The sequence below is a fragment of the Alosa sapidissima genome, chromosome 13 (assembly GCF_018492685.1).
Source record: "Alosa sapidissima isolate fAloSap1 chromosome 13, fAloSap1.pri, whole genome shotgun sequence".
NCBI lineage: Eukaryota > Metazoa > Chordata > Actinopteri > Clupeiformes > Clupeidae > Alosa > Alosa sapidissima.
In genome coordinates this window covers 19,299,495-19,319,069 of record NC_055969.1, presented here as the reverse complement: position 1 = coordinate 19,319,069, position 19,575 = coordinate 19,299,495, and the positions used below count along the sequence as shown (strand labels likewise).

Here is a 19,575-nt window from a genome sequence, read left to right as displayed (position 1 = left end):
ATATGCTGCATGTAAACGAGGATTAGTTTAGTCATTATCTCACACAATTTATCACAAATACAATAACACAGAAATATGTGCATGAAAACCTACCAAGTAAAGGGCATTCAAATAACACACAACCTAAAAAGCTGTGAACTATAAGCTACTCATTAGATTTTTATATAGAGTTCCCTAAATCAAAAGATTTTTAAGGCATTTCAAAAGATAACCAAGAACGTCAACACATTATGAAACGAATAATAGAGAGACGTCAACCAAATAGCACAAGGTGAGGTAAAAACTTAATAACTAAATTGCCAGAAACTCAAATTCATCGAACTAAACATTTTTGCCGTAGATGATTCGTTTGATTAAACAATATTCCAAAACAGTAAAAATGCAAACAGTAAAATGCATTGTTATTCAACTTAGTAGGCCTATCCCTTGAAATCTTTGACAAACATTTCAGCTCGGTTAAAGTGCATGCCATATATTTATAACCTCGTTAGTTAATTCAGCCTCGTGTTAGTTAAGCAAAGTTACACAGTTGTCAACTCTTCCTGACTACACAAACAAATAGCATGTATCTATGTCTGCAATTCTTCAAAACTAGCTAGCCCCCTACATAGGTAAATTGATAGCCTAAATAATCTAGGAGTCAATCAATTAGGTAAAGAAGTAGAAGGCCAACTTGCAGCCCCCTCCCCACCCCCACATTGACCAGCGGAACATCGAATACCTCCGTATTTCAGAATCGGAAGCACATTTCAAATGGTGTTATTTGTAACCAGCTATTTCCTAGATAACCGACGGAACTGCGAACACCAAATTATATTCAGCACATGCATTTTCCAGTACAGACCGACTCCCGATACGCTGTTAAATAAATAGGCTAACGGTAGTCTCGTAGGCTACAGGAAAAGAAGATATCTCGATCTCCCAGTTTTGAAAGCATGGTTCTGATGCGCATTAGAATGAGATGGTCGCATCGGAGCTGCTCGCCTGTTCCTGATGACCCCTTGGATCAAATCAGATGGTTTCCATCCACATTTTCTCCACCCCAACTTCCCCGCTTCGCCCTGAGCTCCCGCCATTTCAGCCCGGTCCCTCAGATGCTCCGCACACCGACGGACGGAGAACCCCAAATTCTCATGAATGGTACCAAGCCAAGGGAGGGACACTCCAGCAGAAAAAAAGAAAGAAAAAGAGAGAAAAGAAAAAAAAAGAAAGGAAGAAAAGTTCTCCGAATGACACACAAAATAACACGCCTCTACCGCTCCTCAGATCCCCTTCCTATGTGAACTTCACTTCTCCATTTCCGAAGGCGTTGCATGAGGTTGATTTGGTTTGGTTTACTTGTAGTCTTTCGCTAAAACAAGCGCAGGCTCTTGCGCGGCCTCTGAGGTTCCAGCGGAAGCCTCCATCTTAGACTAGTTGACATTCAGATCCTGCCAGAGCACATTCCTCATTTGCATGCTTTTCCAAGATTGGCTTATCCCTGCGCTAGTCTTTGCGATATGACATGCCATTGGCTGAAAGGAGAGGTCCTATGTCTTCTTACCGGCTCTGGGATTGGTCAGATAATAGGGACCGCCACAGCATACTTTAATTGAACAACAAATCCCCAGCGCACTGGATTCCATTCACAAATTTCTCATCAGTAAACTGTGCGACATTAATAAGTACAGGCTACTGCAATATTCCGTTTTGCTTTCAGGAATTATTATTGTTATTGTTATTATCATTATTATTATTAGACTATTATTATTAGGCTATAGTTGTTGTTGTTGTCACTTTAATGTGTTAGGCTATAAATATCCATTAAATGTTATACTGTCAATTTATCACAAAAATTGCTTGTTCAGTAATAAAATTGCTCTAAGAGATTACAACAGCAAACAGCCTCATGCTCAGATTCAGCAGCTTTGCAACTGATCCAAATTATCCATCAAATAGATCCTGCCAATGGCAGATCATGGGTCCAATGGACAGATGTTTAAAAGCTGTGATCACACTTCGATTGGTTCAGGGGACCTTGAAAAGCAGGCATGACGAGTTGTGTTGTTGTATCTCTGTGTGTGTCTGTAGAGTCTTGAGGACTGCAGTTGAGCGAAGTGACGTTATATTCAGAGGATGGAGTTGTAAAGGGTTTTTTTTTCTCTTCCTTTTATTTCTGTTTTGAGGCAGCCTGTGCTGGGCTGTGGACTGTCAGGCTGGGTAGTGGCTGAGCGGTGGTCCAGGGCAGTGGCTAGCTCTCATGAGCCTGTGATTGACTGCTGGAAGGGGGGGGTAGCAGGCTGTGAAATCTAGCATTCCTGATCGGGGGAGCTGAAATAATGCTATTGTCTGCTGGGAAAGGGCCCACTCTCCACCCCTCTACCCCTCTTCTCTCTCTCTCTCTCACACACACACACAGACACACACACACACACACACACACATAAAGTGAGGATCTAATTGTGCAGTTTAGTGGCAGAAAAGTGTTTGATGTCAGATTTAAGCACATATTCAAAGGAATTGTAAAAGAAGGGATGCCTTTTCTATCCTCTCTCTCTTCATCTCTTCCTTTGCTTCTCTCGCTCTCTCTCTCCTCCCTCTTCCCCTTCCTTTCTCTGTTGCCTGCTGTCATTCTGTTGTCCTGCTTTCTTTCAGCTTGCATTTGAGAACATATGAACAACCTTCTGTAAACGTTTGTGTAATGTGCCTTATAGCCTGGACACTTTCAGATCTTAAATCAGTCATCAGTCTCTCCCAATAATATTAACCATCTGCACAAGGTAAAATGCCCCAGCTTTATAACTTTCTAAAGGATTTTCATGTATTCTAACCATTTTCTGAGCAATGAAAATACCAAAATAATTACAAAAAAGTTACAGACACAATCTACAAAAATCAGCACTTATATGTCAGTTAATAAAGTAGTAGTCACAGGATGGTAAATGGATGAAAGGTTAACCTGATTTCAGCAGTGTGTTAAGCCAAAAGAAAAAAAGAAGAAAAAAAAAACCCTTGTCTGTTGATTGCACAGCCAGTGACTTTTGTCCTTGGATGCAGAATAACTGGGAAGTCTTCATCTAAGGCTACTCTTATGACTAAATCAATTAGACTAATACTTAATAGCAAACCACCTACCTCAAGATGTGCACATCAGTCAACTGGCCATAAGATCAATAATTTAGGCTTTCCCCCTTAAGTTAATTCATTTAACAACTATAATGGTAACATAACTTCTTAAATGCTTGATTCAAACAATTTATTTGCACATTTTAGTGAACAACATTAGTACCTGTGAAATTGTAAGCCATAAAGAGAATTTAAAACAAGCTGACAGAAAGAAAGTTATTGGGAAATGCGTTACAGAAGAAGGAAAAAATGAATAAAATAAGAAAAGAATTTGAAAGAAATAAATAGAAGTAAGATAATAGGCTCTCTTTCCCTTTGAGTTAGTATTAAATAATTAAATACATTTTAATCAATTGTGATGATAACAATATTCAATAATTTGTGTGAGAAAGACAATATTTGTATGATTTCGGCATTAGCCTTGTATTATTATTATTATTATTATTATTATTATTATTATTATTATTATACTTTTATTTAGAAGTTAGTCGATGAAATCTGTTTATTCTCATTCTATTTCGCTTTGAATGTTTGTTTTGTAAAGATGTAAAGTTATTTTGTAGAGACAAAATCTTTTGATAGGCTACTCCATATTTTCATTTACATTCATTACTTAGCAGGGAGTTTATATTTTTACAAACCCACAAAAATATAAAATAGGTTATGAATGATATTGAATGGGATATTTAGGAAATTTGGCAGGATGAAATGCAAATATTTTGTTTCTTTGTACTGTGTTTCACAAAATAATTATTCCCAACTCTTCAGTAATTTATCTTTACATTTAAATTAACATGCAAGTATATCTCATAATGATTATAATATCAGAACATGTCATAAGGAGAATTAAACTGATTTATGTCTGATAATGCTTAACGATTTAGATTCTGAAATGGTTTTTTTAGGGCTTTAAGATTTAGATTATGAAGCTAAAGATTTCAGTTGTTATTCATATTTTACTAAAACCTAATAGAAGTGTTTTTTTTATGATTATTAGAACTTGACCAGTTCAGTGTCTTTTTCAAAATCAAAATTGTAGATATGTATCTTGAAATATTATAGACACCAGGAAAAACTGAAGCAAGTTTGGCCATGTCTACATCTTGTGGATACATAAACACCCAACAGGACACACAAACACACACACACACACACACACACACACACACACACACACACACACACACACACACACACAGTGCTTCTGTAAATTTAGCTCACAAAATGGCCGCCTTGGTAGACACACACTGAATGACACACAATGGTGGAGACCAGTAGAAAGTCTTACTTGAGACAAAGTTAAGGGTTTCTCTATATATAAGTCAGCAGCTGAAGCTGACGCGAGGTTGAAAGACTCTTTTGAGACCTGGGAGGTAGGGTTTTTGTTATTGTTCTACCCCCTCCTCTCCACCCTGTTCCCTTCCTCCAAAAATGTTCCTTCCTTCTTCCGCTACCCTTTGACCCCCCAACCCCATCACCGCCCCCTCAACCCCTCCACCACTCCTGCAGCCTCTCTCTCTCTCTCTCTCCCTCTCTGCAGTTTCTCACTTTAAGTCCCTCCGTTTCCCCTCAAAAACAGGTCAGCACCTAATCAGCCTCCCCATCTCTTCAATAATCAACAATCATTTTAATAGCGTGGTGCAGCATGTATGTCTTAGTGTGTGTGTGTGTGTGTGTGTATGTGTGTGTGTGTGTGATGAGGGGCTCCCACAGGCATACAGCACCCCCTCTTCCTCCTCCTCCTCTCCCCCTCCCCCCAAGCGTCTGAAACAGGGTCCACACACGAGATGTATGACATTCTTGCAGTGTGGGTGGCACGGCCCCCTTCTCCTTCTCTTGGACGTGGCTCTTTTCTTAACGCCATGAAAGGCTTCAGGGGCTGGGGACGAAGGGTGTTTTGGGGAGGGTAGGGGGGTGGGGAACGTGTCAAAAAACATCCCAAACCCTACTATCTTATAGCTCAGTCATTTCATCCTGCAAGCTCATATAGACTCTCCCTCTCGAAGTCGGTACTTGCGGGACGCACACTTTGAGTGTGAGAGGTGCTCTAAAAATGGAATTCAGTACATGTTCCTTGGGTTAGACAGTGAAAGACTTGTATAGGCAAGCATTATACAAGCATGTAGTCAACACATATCAGTCAGCAATGGACTGTGAAACCTGATTTTTAACATGAGAAACTCTGACATGATAAATGGTCATGTCAGAGTAGGTAGGTGTGCAACATATTTGAAATTCATGAGAATAGGTTGGTATGTCAACCAAATGCTAGTCACTCAGCCCTTGTCTTCCATATTTTCTATATTAAGTATAACTTCCTAAAAAAACTCTTTATTCTTAAATAATGGCAAAAACATTCTAACCATATCTCTGTCCATTCCTGCTTCAGGTGTGCAGTATAAAGTCATTCAAACTGCACACAGGACACTTGACTACCTTATCCAAGAGTGTGTACTACTACACTTCGAAGAGTGAAGCAAAGATGGAAAAAATCCCAGCAACCCATTAACTTCACAGGAATTCCTCCCTGTACCTCACAGTCTGCATGTGGAATGCAGCGAAGGTTCAAAGGTCGCCGGGTGAGAGGGGAACCCACTGCACATGAGGGGCAAACAGGCCCTTTACTCAAACAAGCCCCGGAATGCTGCATCGGGGGGTGGGGGTAGGTAGTGGAGCTTGTGAAGTTGATGGTGATAGGGAATATGGGTTGGGGGTGGAGGGGGGTGGGGGCATAAGGGGTTGGGCAGCCCACTTGTCCAATCAGGAGGTTCACAATTACCGCTCATTACCTAACAGTCATCAGGAACCTCGTCCATCAGCCATGGCTGTCAAGCCAAATGCTCGCAGGCTTTTTTTTTTCTTCGTTGGGCTGCGAATGTATAGCCAACCTGCAAAGAGACTGCAGGGCTGTTTCGATTAACTAGGGCTATGGAACAGGGTTTCTATAGTTAGCTTGTTTGGGAGAGGGATTTTTTAGAGAGAGAGAGAGAGAGAGAGAGAGAGAGAGAGAGAGAGAGAGAGAGAGAGAGAGAGAGAGAGAGAGAGAGAGAGAGAGAGAAAGAGAAAAATTAGCCAATTGCTTCAGAGATGAGTAAATGATTTAAAGTGCATGATACAATATATTAACTTGGATGAGGGTAGTTATAGTCATCAGAATGGTTTTCTACTCTAGTTTTCTTTTCTACTCTTGTGGAATTTCTGTGTACAAAAGAGGAGGAAGTTGCAGTACTATAAAAAATAATCATGGTGCTTTTACCCAAAGAACCAGCACAGAACACAGCTTTTCAATAAGAAAACATCCAAGGACAACATCATTTTTGTTTAAGTAAAATTTGACTCCCAATGACAGAGGTAATGGCCAGTTACTACTAATAATTCCAGAACAGGTATTTCAAGTCAGATAAATACTGTAGATAGATACATACAGTATAGATAGGTAGTTATATAGATAGATACTTTCATTATTAGTATCGAAGGAAATTTTGTATCCAGTATCTTACACATTATGTGATGCATACAAAACAAGGAAATACACATTCACAATGATAAAAAAACAATAATTTTGAAAGTATACCTATCTTTCAAACTGCACACAGGACACTTGACTACCTTATCTAAGTGTATGTACTGCTACACTTCGAAGAGTGAAGCAAAGATGGAAAAAATCCCAGCAACCCAGTAAGAAGGTATCTGACAATATGAGAGTGCTTCCATGACATTAGTCATCAGTGGGATGATTTTCATATGAGTGCTTTTAAATTGAGTGCAAAATATGTAGCCAGAAACTAGCCCAAGCAACTCAAATATGGTAGAGAACAGTTCTCCTGCTCATCTCCTTCAAGTCAGAGGAATAACGTTGCAGGCATACTTGGGATTTTGCCACTTGTCAGCACATGTCACACTGTTCTGGAATTGGCCTTCAGGGTGGTGTCACCTGCCTGTGTGTGTGTGTGTGGGGGGTGGGTGTGTGGGTGTGTGTGTGTGAGAGTGTGAGAGATAGAGAGATAGAGAGAGTGTGTGTATGAGAGAGAGAGAAAGAGTGAATGTGTATGTATGAGAAAGAGAGAGAGAGAGAGACTGTGTGTGTGTGTGTGTGTGTGTGTGTGACACAAGCCCCTGTGGTATCTTTTTCTCCAGCTCTTCCCTGCCTTCCAGCTCTTTCCGATCCCATACGGAACCTGCTAGAATCCAGAGGGCCTCGATGGAATCCTGTCCACACGCATGTCGATGGAGGTTGGTGGCGGTGGGAGAGCGACGAGAAGATCTCGCTGGAGGCCCCCTGGCCAATGAGGATGGAGGGGTGGACCCTAGAAATTCCACAGCCAGTGTGTCTCTTTTGCTCTGGCCGGCTTGACCTTAGTGACCCTCAACCACCCCCTCTGCAATACACACACACACACACACACACAGTGGTGTGTCTTCTCGCAGGTTTCCAGCCTACATCTACCCCTGTTATCTTCACACACACACACACACACAGTGTCCACAGTGTGTGTGTGTGTTCTTCTCACTCTTGTCCAGTCTACATCTGCCCCTGTTATCTACCCTCTATAGCAGTAGAAGCAAAGTACATCTGCAGTTTCATACATAATGTAAAGAACACTATGTTCTACTGTAGATAGGCATCTAGGTAGGTTAGAACAAAGGTACACGGCATAAGGTGCCACAATGCACCTTATTTCTCTATATCCAGATGTAAGTAGTATAGATATATAAGTATTTATAAGTATAAATAAGTATTTACAAGTATAAAAAGGCTAGTGTATAAGTATATTTATATGTATAAAAAGATGTGTTTCTTCTTTTTGTCTATGGTAATTCCTCTATTTGCCTTTTGATGTTCACTGGATCATTAATGAAGCTAATGAACATCCTCTTAAGACTTATTTTTGCAAATTCACCTCAAGAGTTTGGCTGGAAGATTGCTATGTCATTAAAAAAATAACTGTCTCAGTGAATTCACATCCAACTAGCCTATGCAGTCTTATCACTGCAGGCTGTGACTACCTTGAACCAAAAGCAAGACCAAACCAGAACTTATATGAGGGTTCTGTTCGGTGGACAGAGGCACTGCTGTGGACAAACAAGTGTTTAAAGATGACTCAGCAGTTCAGTGACACCCTGAGCCCTCTCTCCTTCTCCTCTGGCCTCTGCAAAGCCCTGAGTCAGCGCTCTGCAGGGTCAGGCGGCCATTTTCTTGACGAGCTGGGGAAACTGAGTGCATCAAGAGCGATACTGCCCCCCTGTGGCCGGAAGGCCGAAGTTGAGATGAGCTGTCAACTTGGAATGTTGAGTGGCTCAAAGAGAGATTACTATTACACAGTAACAATAAAGTGAGGTGCATGTTACAACACACCTTGAAACAAACACATGCACATGCACATGCACATGCACATGCACACACACACACACACACACACACACACACACACACACACGTCACTGTGTTTGACAATTTACACAGGGCAGATGGCATAAATATCTCTTTGCTTGTATTAAGTCAGTAAGTATATTGCATTTCCTAACTGCATTGTGCATACAATGTTTGATGAAATTGAATTACAGTGACAGAGAAACATTAACGCACATTGAGCAGGATTTTTTTGGGTAACTACATTTCATCTGAGCTATGCTGCCACCTGCTGACCATGATGCACAACAGCAGACTCCACTATAATACCCAAAATAAGTATTAGTATATACTCTTTTGATCCCGTGAGGGAAATTTGGTCTCTGCATTTAACCCAGTCCATGAATTAGTGAAACACACACAACACACAGTGTACACAAAGTGGTGAAGCACACACTAATCCCGGCGCAGTGAGCTGCCTGCATCAACAGCGGCGCTCAGGGAGCAGTAAGGGGTTAGGTGCCTTGCTCAAGGGCAGCTATGTTCATTAAAAAAACATAGCTGCAAAAATATAGAACTATAACTAGAGAACTAGAAAATACAGTGTAAAGGTCAGACATCACAGCTGACATGACATGAATAGAACTGTAGTCTGTAGTTCAATGCACAAGAACAACTTCCACATATCCTGAACAGGTCCCTGGAACATGTCCGCCAGGCCATATAGACCCTTTCAATCTGTTCCTATAGGGTTTCTGGTTGAAACGTTCAAAACTATTGGAGATGTATTGATAAATGTTGACTTTAAAACTTGCTTAATGTATTATTGTTTCTTTAAGAATACATCTAAATGTTCCTGCACATACTAAATAATTTTAAATAGTACTTTTTATTTCCATGTATTTTCATCATAGACTATTATTTATTATTTGTTTTATCCTGCTATTTTATTTATGTTTATGGATGTGTTTAACTTTTGACAAAACAGTAGATGCATTAAGGTATCAGGTCATTTGCAGTTATGGAGTTTTCCAGTGTTACAACTGGTCTGCCCCCCTTTGGATAATTTGGTCATTGCATGCTGCTTATTCAAAGTGGGCCAAACCAAACTTTACCTAAATTGCATCAACACTACAACCTGTGAAAGACCAAAGAACATGTGTGCAGCATTAAAAGAAGGCAGGAAGGAAACTGAAAAAGTATCATTTTCAAACCAACAAAAGCCCCTCCACCCAAATGCAACCAGCAAAACCACCCATATTATTAACACTCTGTTAAAAAGTTGAAAAGCAGGTTTACCTTGTGGAACATACAGCAAAGTATGAGATTCGGAAACCGTTGGGCCAAGTCTTTTTGAGATTTACAACAATACCCTAGTTTCGCTGTGGGATAGTTAAACCAAATGCTTGAGTAGGTTACAGCAGACCTTCTAATGAGGAGATACAGCACTCAAAATATCCTCCATAGAAATGCAGAGTTATGAGTAGATGCCTAAGCAGCCTATGGAGGAGTGTCTGTGGAGGACACTTAGGGCATGTGCAGGAAACAGCTGGAGTCCAGCATCTCAACTCACTTTTAAGTCAAGACTGAAGTAGGTACACTGCCAAGTGCTCACTGTTCTGTCTTATCTAAATATTTCACCAAGTTGGCTACAAGATTTGGTAACAAACCTGTGTAAACGGGTTCAGAGAAAGTGGTGAACATTATTATCTTAGCAAAGTAAAACAATAGGGCTCTTTCATAAGGTGTGCCCAGCAAGGTGTACTTCTAAGCGAGGTTTCTCAGAGTATGCCTGAGGGGTACAGTATGAAATGAGATGAGCGTTGATGAACGTCGACGTGTGAATACATTGAGCCAATCATGTGCTGTGTTGTGAATACATTGAGCCAACCATGTGGTGTGTGAAGACATCGTGCCAATCATGTGTTGTGATCTCGCCGCTGGAGCAAGATTGGTGTCCGTGACTTACCGAAATAGCCCGATAAGTGCCCAAAAAGCATTGCAATATGGCCACCGAGTGGAGGGACTTGCCTAAAAGGACTTTGGTATAACTCTCTTTGTGCCCATGTTCAAGACAACTCCAAGGCTACAGAATTTCATGTATAGCACCTTTAAGTAGGGGCTGAGGAAAGCCAGACACACCCATGATACCCCAACAAAACCCTACACACTATAGAGAACCACCACAGGACTACTGTAAAAGTCAATGGTAACACTTTACGGTAAGGGTACATCAATTATCATGAATTCATGCATTAATTAATTCATGATTTATGTATTACTTAATTCCTTAATAACTCATGAATCATCAGAAATTTACATGAGTTTATATTCTGTCATTTGTGACCTCATACATGAACAACACATCAACTAAAGCATTAAGTATGGTGGGCACATCATTATGATTTATTACGAATGATCATAATGATGTCTTTCTGCCAAAAATGTGGTCATCACTACTCAAATTCTGATTTGATCACAACTTGTGCAGTTCTATAAACACATCCCATTGTTCACACTTCAGCTGAGGGGCCACAAACATGATGTACTCATGAGCTATTAACCTTACATTCATGTAATCATGATGATCATAAATCATAATGATGTACCTAATGCTTTAGTTGATATGTTGTTCATGCATGAGGTCATGAATGAGACTATGAACTCATGTCAATTCCTGATGATTCATAATATATAAAGGAATGAAATAATGCATAATTAATTGCTGCATGAATTCATGATAATTCATGTACCCTTACCGTAAAGTGTTACCAAGTCAATTTTTTATTATTTCTTTTTATGTCATATGTCAAGTGCCTAAAAAGTCTGTGCCAAATGTCTAAGATGTCTGAAATAAGTATGTGCCATCCTATACCAGTGACCATGTACGATGAAAACGTAGGAAACTTTGAAAAAGAATTTCCCTAAGGGGACAACTAACAAACTAACAGTGTGCGGTTTATACACAATACGGCTAATACACGGGGAAATTAGTGTACAGCAGTTCTTCAGTGAGAGGCTGAGCACAAAAGACGAAGGAGACGGGTACAGTTAGAGTCGTGTTTATTTACATCACAATCCTGACTGATAGAGGGCTTGGGGGAAGGGGGGGAGGGCATTGGGAGCTGGGTTAGGTTTGGGGGGAGGGTTGGGGGTTAGTGAAATGTTTCCAGTACAGCTCGTTGTCAGGATCCATATGTTTCACTACACAGTTCTTTATTTATTTATTCATTTATTCATTTCACGTCATTTTTTAAAACATTTTTTTTTCCTCTTTTTGAGTTTTGTACAGAATCCATTTTGGCTGTAATGTTTGAAGAAGAACACCAACAGAGCCATTTGCCCCCCTGGTGGAAGGAGGAGAGGGGCAGGAGGGGAGAGGAGGGAGGGGGCAGATGAGTATAAAATAAAACTCTACAGTACTAAGTGGAAAAAAATAATATTACAAACGGCGATAAACCAAGAGCAATCTTTTGATAAAAAAAGGAAGTTTGGTTGTACGTAATAATCACCGTCATCATCATAGTCAGTGTGTTCTTGTTTACGAAGATCCACCGTTGTGTGTTTGCGTATGTTTGCCTGGTAACATCCATGGGGTGGGTAGATGGGGGCAAGGCAGGGGTGTATGGGGAGGTATGGGAGATGCAGATGTGGTGCGGGTATGGGTCCGTATCCATGGTTACCAGCTGATCAGCCATCTTGCTTGAGATGGAGGGATGTGTGACAAGACTCTAAGATCAGTCATGTCACCTCTAGTCAGCCATTGTCAACACCACATCCGTGTGTGTGTGTGTGTGTGTGTGTGTGTGTGTTTGTTTGTGTGTGTTGGAGGGGGGTGGTGTTACTGCAACATTCTGCTGGAGGGAGGGGAGGTCCATCCCAACAAAAACAAACTGACAGACAAACAAATAAACAAACAAAGTTGATTAGAAACTGCCAAAGAGGTTCCCGGGTCACCACTCACTGTTCTTTTCAGCTGGGGGGTGGGGGGAGGGGTGGGGGGGGTTGTCCTCTATATCATCTATAATTATCCTCCTCCAATCTTTGTGCCAATGTTCATGTGGGGGACCACGTTGAGGGGCTCAGGGTTCATATGTCTGTGTGTGTGTGTGTGTGTGTGTGTGTGTGTGTGTGTGCGCGCATAGGGTTGGGTGGGTGCTGTCGCCAGGGCCCTGTGAAATGCAGTTCAAAGGAATGACTGACACACGCTGTACAATGCCATGCAAGGCCCCCCAGACCTGACAGAGGCGCTCAGAAAAGCTGGACACAAAAGCAAGAGATCGGGCGGGGGACGAGAAGCCAGACACACACTCAAGAGCAAGCAAACGGTGTTGCGTCTCACACACACACACACACACACACTCTTAACATACACACTCACTCTCTTTCTCTCTCTCTCTCACACACACACACACACACACACACCTTCTAATTTCTCATGAAAAAGAATTTGAAGGACTTGTGGTAGGAATGTGACCTTTGAAACACATCGTAAGAGTGCAATCCAAAGCATTTCCAGGAGGGAACGAGGTGCAGTGTGCGCTGATTAAATCCAATGATACCTGGGCCCAGGCCTCAAGGACACAACAAGACAATGTTACAATCCCCAATGATACCTGGGCCCAGGCCTCAAGGACAAAACAAGACAATGTTACAATCCTCAACGTTACCTGGGCCCAGGCCTCAAGGACAAAACAAGACAATGTTACAATCCTCAACGTTACCTGGGCCCAGGCCTCAAGGGCAAACCAACACAATGACTTCTCCTACTGGTGGCCATAAACAAAAGACTGCTTAGTAACGCCATAGATTCTCACAAACCAAAAAACCGTCATTCATGCTTTCTCTCTATATCTCTCTCTCTCTCACACACACACACACACAGGTTGGGCAAAAGCATGATTGGACGAGAGCAGTTAACCTAAACGAAAAATGAACACAAACGAAATTCTAACAACTCGGGACATCTTGTTCTGCCCAAAATACGGGAGGGGGAGCGTGGGGTCGGCTCTGTAGGTCGTCAGATTTATACAGAAGAGCCTAGCGAAACACACACACACACACACACACACACACACACACACACACACACTTTGCATACACACCACAAACACACATTTCTAAACCCCCAAAATGTCGATTCCACAATACCGCCACAAATTTTAGCCTCCATGCCCGTAGCTAAAAGCAACTCTTGAAATCAGTTCCTCTACAAATCTCAAACACACACACACACACACACACACACACACAAAGCCCCCCCCATCCCCAAAACATGATAACCTTAATACGTGTGTACATCTATTTACAAAAAAGATGTGTCTTTAGCCTCATTTAAGCATGAAGACACACACCAATTCTTTTTTTTTGTTTGTTTTCCATAATGCATCATTTTCTGTATATGCCAAGAATAAAATCTCTCTTTTCTTTCTAAATAAAATACATGTATCTGTAAAGACGAGAGAAGAGGTGAGAGCAAAGTAGTCGGAGGAGAGAAAGAGAGAGAGAGGAAAGAAGAGAGAAAATGGTAAACGTGTGTGTAGGCCTTAATGCTTGTGCTGGTCCCAGTGAGGGGCGGGGTTGTCGTGATAGTTCTTGCAGACAGCGGCGGTCCTGTTTGCATTTTCTGCTGTGCAGTGATTTAAAAAAAAAAAAAAAAAAAACGTCATCCTTTTTTCTTTTTTTTTAAATGTCTGTTCAGTCTTGATGCCGATTCAAAAAAAAAAAAATCAGAGAAAAAAAAAAAAAAAAGAAATGTCAAGGACAAGGAAAAACAAAAAATGAAGAAAAGAAGAAAAAAAAAAGAACAATAATAATTATAACAACACCATGTGAGCTGGAGGCGATTCAGTCTTCAGTCGCATTAAGCCATCCAGTCCAGAAGGGAGGTCAAGCCTCGTTTAACTCAGCAGAAACAACAACAGGGCGAGGGGTCAGAGGCATGGGGTGGGCAAGAAAGAGAGAGAGGTACGCTGATGCAAACCAAACTGAGAGAGAGAGAGAGAGAGAGAGAGAGAGAGAGGGAGAGAGAGAGAGAGAGAGAGAGAGAGAGATGGCAAGAGGTAGAATAACAGAATAGGAGAAAGGGAAAGAAAGAGCGAGAGAAAGAAAAGAAAGGGGGGACTGAAAGGTGGAAATGTAAAGAGGGGGATGAGGGACAAAAAAAAAAGAGTGAGAGAAGTAAAAAACAGAGTTTGCTTGGCAGTGGAGATCCGACGAGAGCTGCAGCGTTTTTTCCTTTCCTTTCTTTTTTTCCCCATTTCCCCCCATCCATCCCCCCCCCCCCCCCCATCCTCCATCCTCCATCCTCCAGGTACTGGTACGTCGGAGGGAAAGAAACGACAGCAGAATGGCGGAAAGAAAATGATGGAGGAGAGAGGGAGGGAGATATCCTCTTGCTTTTCCCTCCCTCTTACCCTCTTGCATGGATGTGCTGCTCCTCTTCTCTCTCTTCTCTCTCTATCTCTCTTTTCTATCTCGGAGTGCGTGAAGGGTGGCCGGGTTGGGAGGGGGGTTGTTGGGGGCGTCCGGTCTGGTCTGGTCTGGTCCGATCGGGTTGGGTCGGGTGGTGGTGGTGGTCGCATGGCTGCCTCCCTTCTCGCTGTCTCTCCCTGTGACGCATCATACCTCCAGGAACCGGGAGGCGGTGCCCTTGGTGTGAAACGGCTCGGACCACATGCGCCTCAAGTCGCCCTGGCAACGACACACCACAAAACAACATGTCAGAGGGAGAACCAAAGCACCTCAAACACTCACACTCACACACACACACACACACTCTCACACAAGTTGTAAGCAAACCCACACACTGACTACTGTTTCCCCACCCATAAGCTCTCCCACAGATAAGAACAGCACTTTATCTAATGCAAGACCTTTGGTTCTTTGGGGTTCCTGTACTAAAAAAAATATTCTATATTCTATTTGCTCACAGCTAAGTAACCAAGTAAATAAATATGAAGTACATCTCTACACTAATTGAGTTGTGCTGATAACATTGATTGGGTATTACAATCACATCTTTCTTACACAATAACACTCACTTCTCTGTCCAAGCTTACGCCTTCATCAAGTCAAAGCCAGTTTGACTTACCGTGCATTCTGCAAGTCCTTACTAACCTACTCTTTACTCTTGTAGCAAATGACAAGCAACACTGCAAGGCTGCATTTATACCTTTTTGCAGTTGCTAGAAAAGCGATCATGTTAGCCAACATCAACACACATTGTTATGGCTGCAAAAAACTCCCCCAATTGCATTTTGCGGCCAGCGGTTTTTCAAATTGAAAAAAAGCTCCCTGGCCAACTTTTCTTGTCAAAAAAAAAAAGTGTGGATATAGCCTAAACATGCTAACTAATTACGTCAAAGTAGCACAATGGCCTATGCTCTGTCAGACAATTCTGGGCAAACAAGCAAAATGGTAAAGTTGAAATTCCTTTGGTGTGCTTTCACAAGTCAAAGGTGTTGAGCCTGTGCTTATTATGTGCAGCCACAGAAGGCTTGTGTACTGTTGTTGCAGATCTGTGATTATTCTGCAATTTATAACCTGTGCAAACACCTGCATCCTTGTATCCACAGTTCATGAAAGAGCAGTGTTACAAAAGTCTGTTGATGACCTACATGCTTTGTGATAATCCAGTTTTATAAAGCATATCTTAAGCATAATCTTCTCATGCCTATACACAGGCACATGAAGGAGATGCATTTAGTGGTTTTACACAACTCTTTTATTTTTCTACTTCTCCAAGCACTCGCCATGCTTTATAGATGAATGGCTCACATTCACCCGGTACCAGGTGCCAACCTGCACACACACCCACACACACACACCACGCACGCACACACACACGCGCGCACACACACACGCGCGCGCACACACACACACACGCGCGCACACACACACACACACACACACACACACTCGCGCGCACACACACACACACACACTCGCGCGCACACACACACACACACACTCGCGCGCACACACACACACTCGCGCGCGCACACACACACACACACACGCACACGCGCACACACCTTCAGGTAGGCCATGGTCAGCAGAGGCAGCAGTGTGAAGGGCACCAGGTAGAGTAGGGCGGGCTGGGCCGCGCGGTGGATACGAGATGCCACGGTGGCCGTCAGCAACCCTGCAGAGAGGGAGGGGGAGGGAGGGAGAGAAGGGGAGAGAAAGAAAGTAAGAAAGAAAGAGAGACAGAGAGAGGGGGAGGGAGAGAGATAGAGAGAGGGGGAGAGAGAGATAGAGAGAGAAGTGAATGAGAAAGAGTGAAGTGTGTGTGAGAGAAAGAGGAGTGTGTGTGAGAAAGAAAGAGAAAAGAAAACAAATCAGACCAATATTCATATAGACACATAACCACACACAAAACCACAACACACCCTCATATGCAAACACAGTGCAACCATACCCATACACCTGGATTGACACGCACACGCACAGTGCAACCATACCCATACACCTGGATTGACACGCACACGCACAGTGCAACTATACCCATACACCTGGATTGAGAAACACCGTCATGGAGTAAACACAGTCATGACAGTAATTCAGCGTCTAAGATGTAAAGTTCAGGTGTATCTGGAATGTCGACAAGACTGCTGCAGGTTATTATTAGTAAAACCTGCCATTCGAATGGGGTTTTTCTTCTCCACGTTCAAGCGAAACCCTCAAATGAAATGTAACAGCCCTAACCTCTGCATGTCCACCTCACTAATGTAAATGTAAAAAAAAATGTAAATCAGGTTTCTCGGCCAAGTATACTTGCGTATACAAGGAATTTCGTCTCTGCATATATCCTATCCGTGAACAGAGAGCACACAGTGAGGTGAAGCACACACTAACCCAGAGCAGTGAGCTGCCTTGCTACAGCGGCGCTCGGGGAGCAGTGAGGGCTTCAGGTGCCTTGCTCAAGGGCACTTTAGCCGTTCCTACTGGTCGAGGATCGAACCGGCAACCCTTCGGTTACAAGCCCGAAGCCCTAACCAGTGGGCCACGACTGCCCAGCCCACCCGCCCCTGTAATGCACACCCGCCCCTGTAATGCACACCCGCCCCTATCTAGACCTGTCCTCCCCCACACCCTTCCTCTTCTCCATACCAATGAAGTATCCGATGAGCGTGCAGTGGAAGTAGGAGACGCGCTGCATGCGCCCGATGTTCCCCGCTGTGCCCGGTGCCCCAGGAACGCCCCCGGCCGCCTCGCCGCTGGCCTGCTTCTTGTAATTGTCGTAGCGCAGCACGAAGCAGAGGAGCAGGCCTGGCATGACTATGTCGCCGATGCCCAGCATGGAGAAGTGGCTGCCCGTGGAGCTGGGGAAGACCAGCTTGCCGGGCAGCGAGAGGCGCGGCACGTCGCGGCCCACGCCGGGGCCCAGGTGCAGCTTGCGCGAGAGCACGTCCAGTGGGTTGTCGGCCGGCTGGGTGGCCACCTTCACCATCACGTTGCTGTTGAAGATGTACGCCGAGAAGAACACCTGGGGACACGAGGAGGGGAGGGGTGGTCGGAGGAGAGGAAGGGAGATTTCCAGTTTTGAATTTAATTCACAAAAACAGCTTAACTTTGTTTAGAACTTTGTTGCTTTTAAAAAACTGTAATCATAACCATAAACAGTATTGCTCATATAAAATAAGAATTTTTAATTCCCGTTTCAGAGAAAACATTAATTTATGTGGGCCCTTCTTATACAGAACGGAATATCAATTTAAGAGGTAGAGAGGACAACCTGTGTGTCAGGGGGCTGGAGATGGACGGAAGGACATTCAGTGCACTTTTTGGAAATTAAATATTTTAACTTGAATTTGGAAAAAACATCAAGACGGGATGTTTCAAAACAGCTTTGATAGGGGCTCCCTCGAGAACTCATGATGTTGACATGGATAGAGTGTTTTCTTTTTTTGGGGTGGGGGTAGCATGAAAGAGAGGCGCTACACTTGAAAAATATTTAGAGTTGTGTTTTCAAAACAAGAAACAAATCCTGGGCAACTGCATGAGCTTCTGAAACAGAATGTGACACAGATCGACTGCTCCAATCAAAAGTCTACTTCTGCATATCCGCAACCATCTCCTTTTGTTCCTTTGAACGCATTAGTGACCTTCTTTGACCTCACAGGTATGCCGTCTAGGCCCTTTGTTTCCTCCTATTGTGTTTGTGTGTTTGTGTGCGTGGGTGAGTGGTGACACCACTTTTACTTCCTCTCTGCTCTGTGTGTGCTCTGTCAATCAGATCGCTGGTGCGATGCACACGTTCTGACTGAACGCCAAGTGGCGGAGTCTTAGATAAGGTTGGTCCTCTACGCTACTGTAACTGTGCTCAAGACGGGGCAAAAAAAGGCACTCCGCCCTACGTCAACACCGTCATTTAGTCACAGGGCATGGCGGTGGTGGCAGTGGTGGTGGTGGTGTTGCAGCTGCAGCTAAGCCATTGTGATTGTGCAAGTGTGCGCGTGCTTTTGCTTTCACACACATCAATATGTGCAGGGAGGCATTAAAAAAAACATGTTGGTGAGCAAAAAATGTGTTGCATTTCATAATAATTATATAAATGCCAAGAGCGAATTTAAAGAATAACGTTTTCATTCAGATGAGAGACTTAATGTGGCTGTGTAGAGATGTACAGAGATGTTTGTGAAAGACGATATTTATATGAAAAAAATTGTGAAATTTTATGAAAAACGCAAAAGTAAAATGTTGGTTGTCTAGTGTGCGCTGCCTGACTCATCCCCTAAGATTGTCCTTGATTGTCCTTGACTATGATGAGGTCATCACCTCCCCACGCCCTCCAAACAACCTCTGGGCCTCTTGTGTCCACAGGAGCGTCAGTCAGGATCAGACCTGCTGTCAAATAGCCTTTCCAGACAAGCGCCGGACCATCGGAGACAATGGCACTCTACAGAGATACTAAAGTATCTACGAGGATTGTGGGTAACCGTGGCCAGTAAAGTGCTCATTACGATCTATGGAAATATTTCCATGTTGATGTACTGTAAACTACACTTCCTCCTCAATCACTCCACTGCTCCTAGAGACCCATAATAATCAGGCCACACCTCCCACTTAATCTACAGCTGTTTCCCACACACACACCTTTAGTTTGGAAAACTAAA

General features: G+C 43.0%; 1 protein-coding gene across 6 annotated transcripts in view; it reads right to left on the bottom strand.

Moving 5' to 3' along the window:
- Window positions 1-11,501: 11,501 nt before the first annotated feature.
- sppl3 (signal peptide peptidase 3) overlaps window positions 11,502-19,575 on the bottom strand; it is a 51,748-nt gene continuing 43,674 nt past the window's right edge. For 4 of the 6 annotated variants that reach the window (XM_042060490.1, XM_042060492.1, XM_042060493.1 and 1 more), the window contains exons 8-10: window positions 17,570-17,945; window positions 16,492-16,601; window positions 11,502-15,148 (exon numbers count right to left, since the gene is read on the bottom strand). In XM_042060490.1, the coding sequence (XP_041916424.1) occupies window positions 15,077-15,148; window positions 16,492-16,601; window positions 17,570-17,945 (558 nt within the window). In that variant the 3' untranslated portion in view covers window positions 11,502-15,076. The remainder of the gene's footprint in view (window positions 15,149-16,491; window positions 16,602-17,569; window positions 17,946-19,575) is intronic. The other 2 variants (XR_006021858.1, XR_006021859.1) reach the window with 2 other exon arrangements.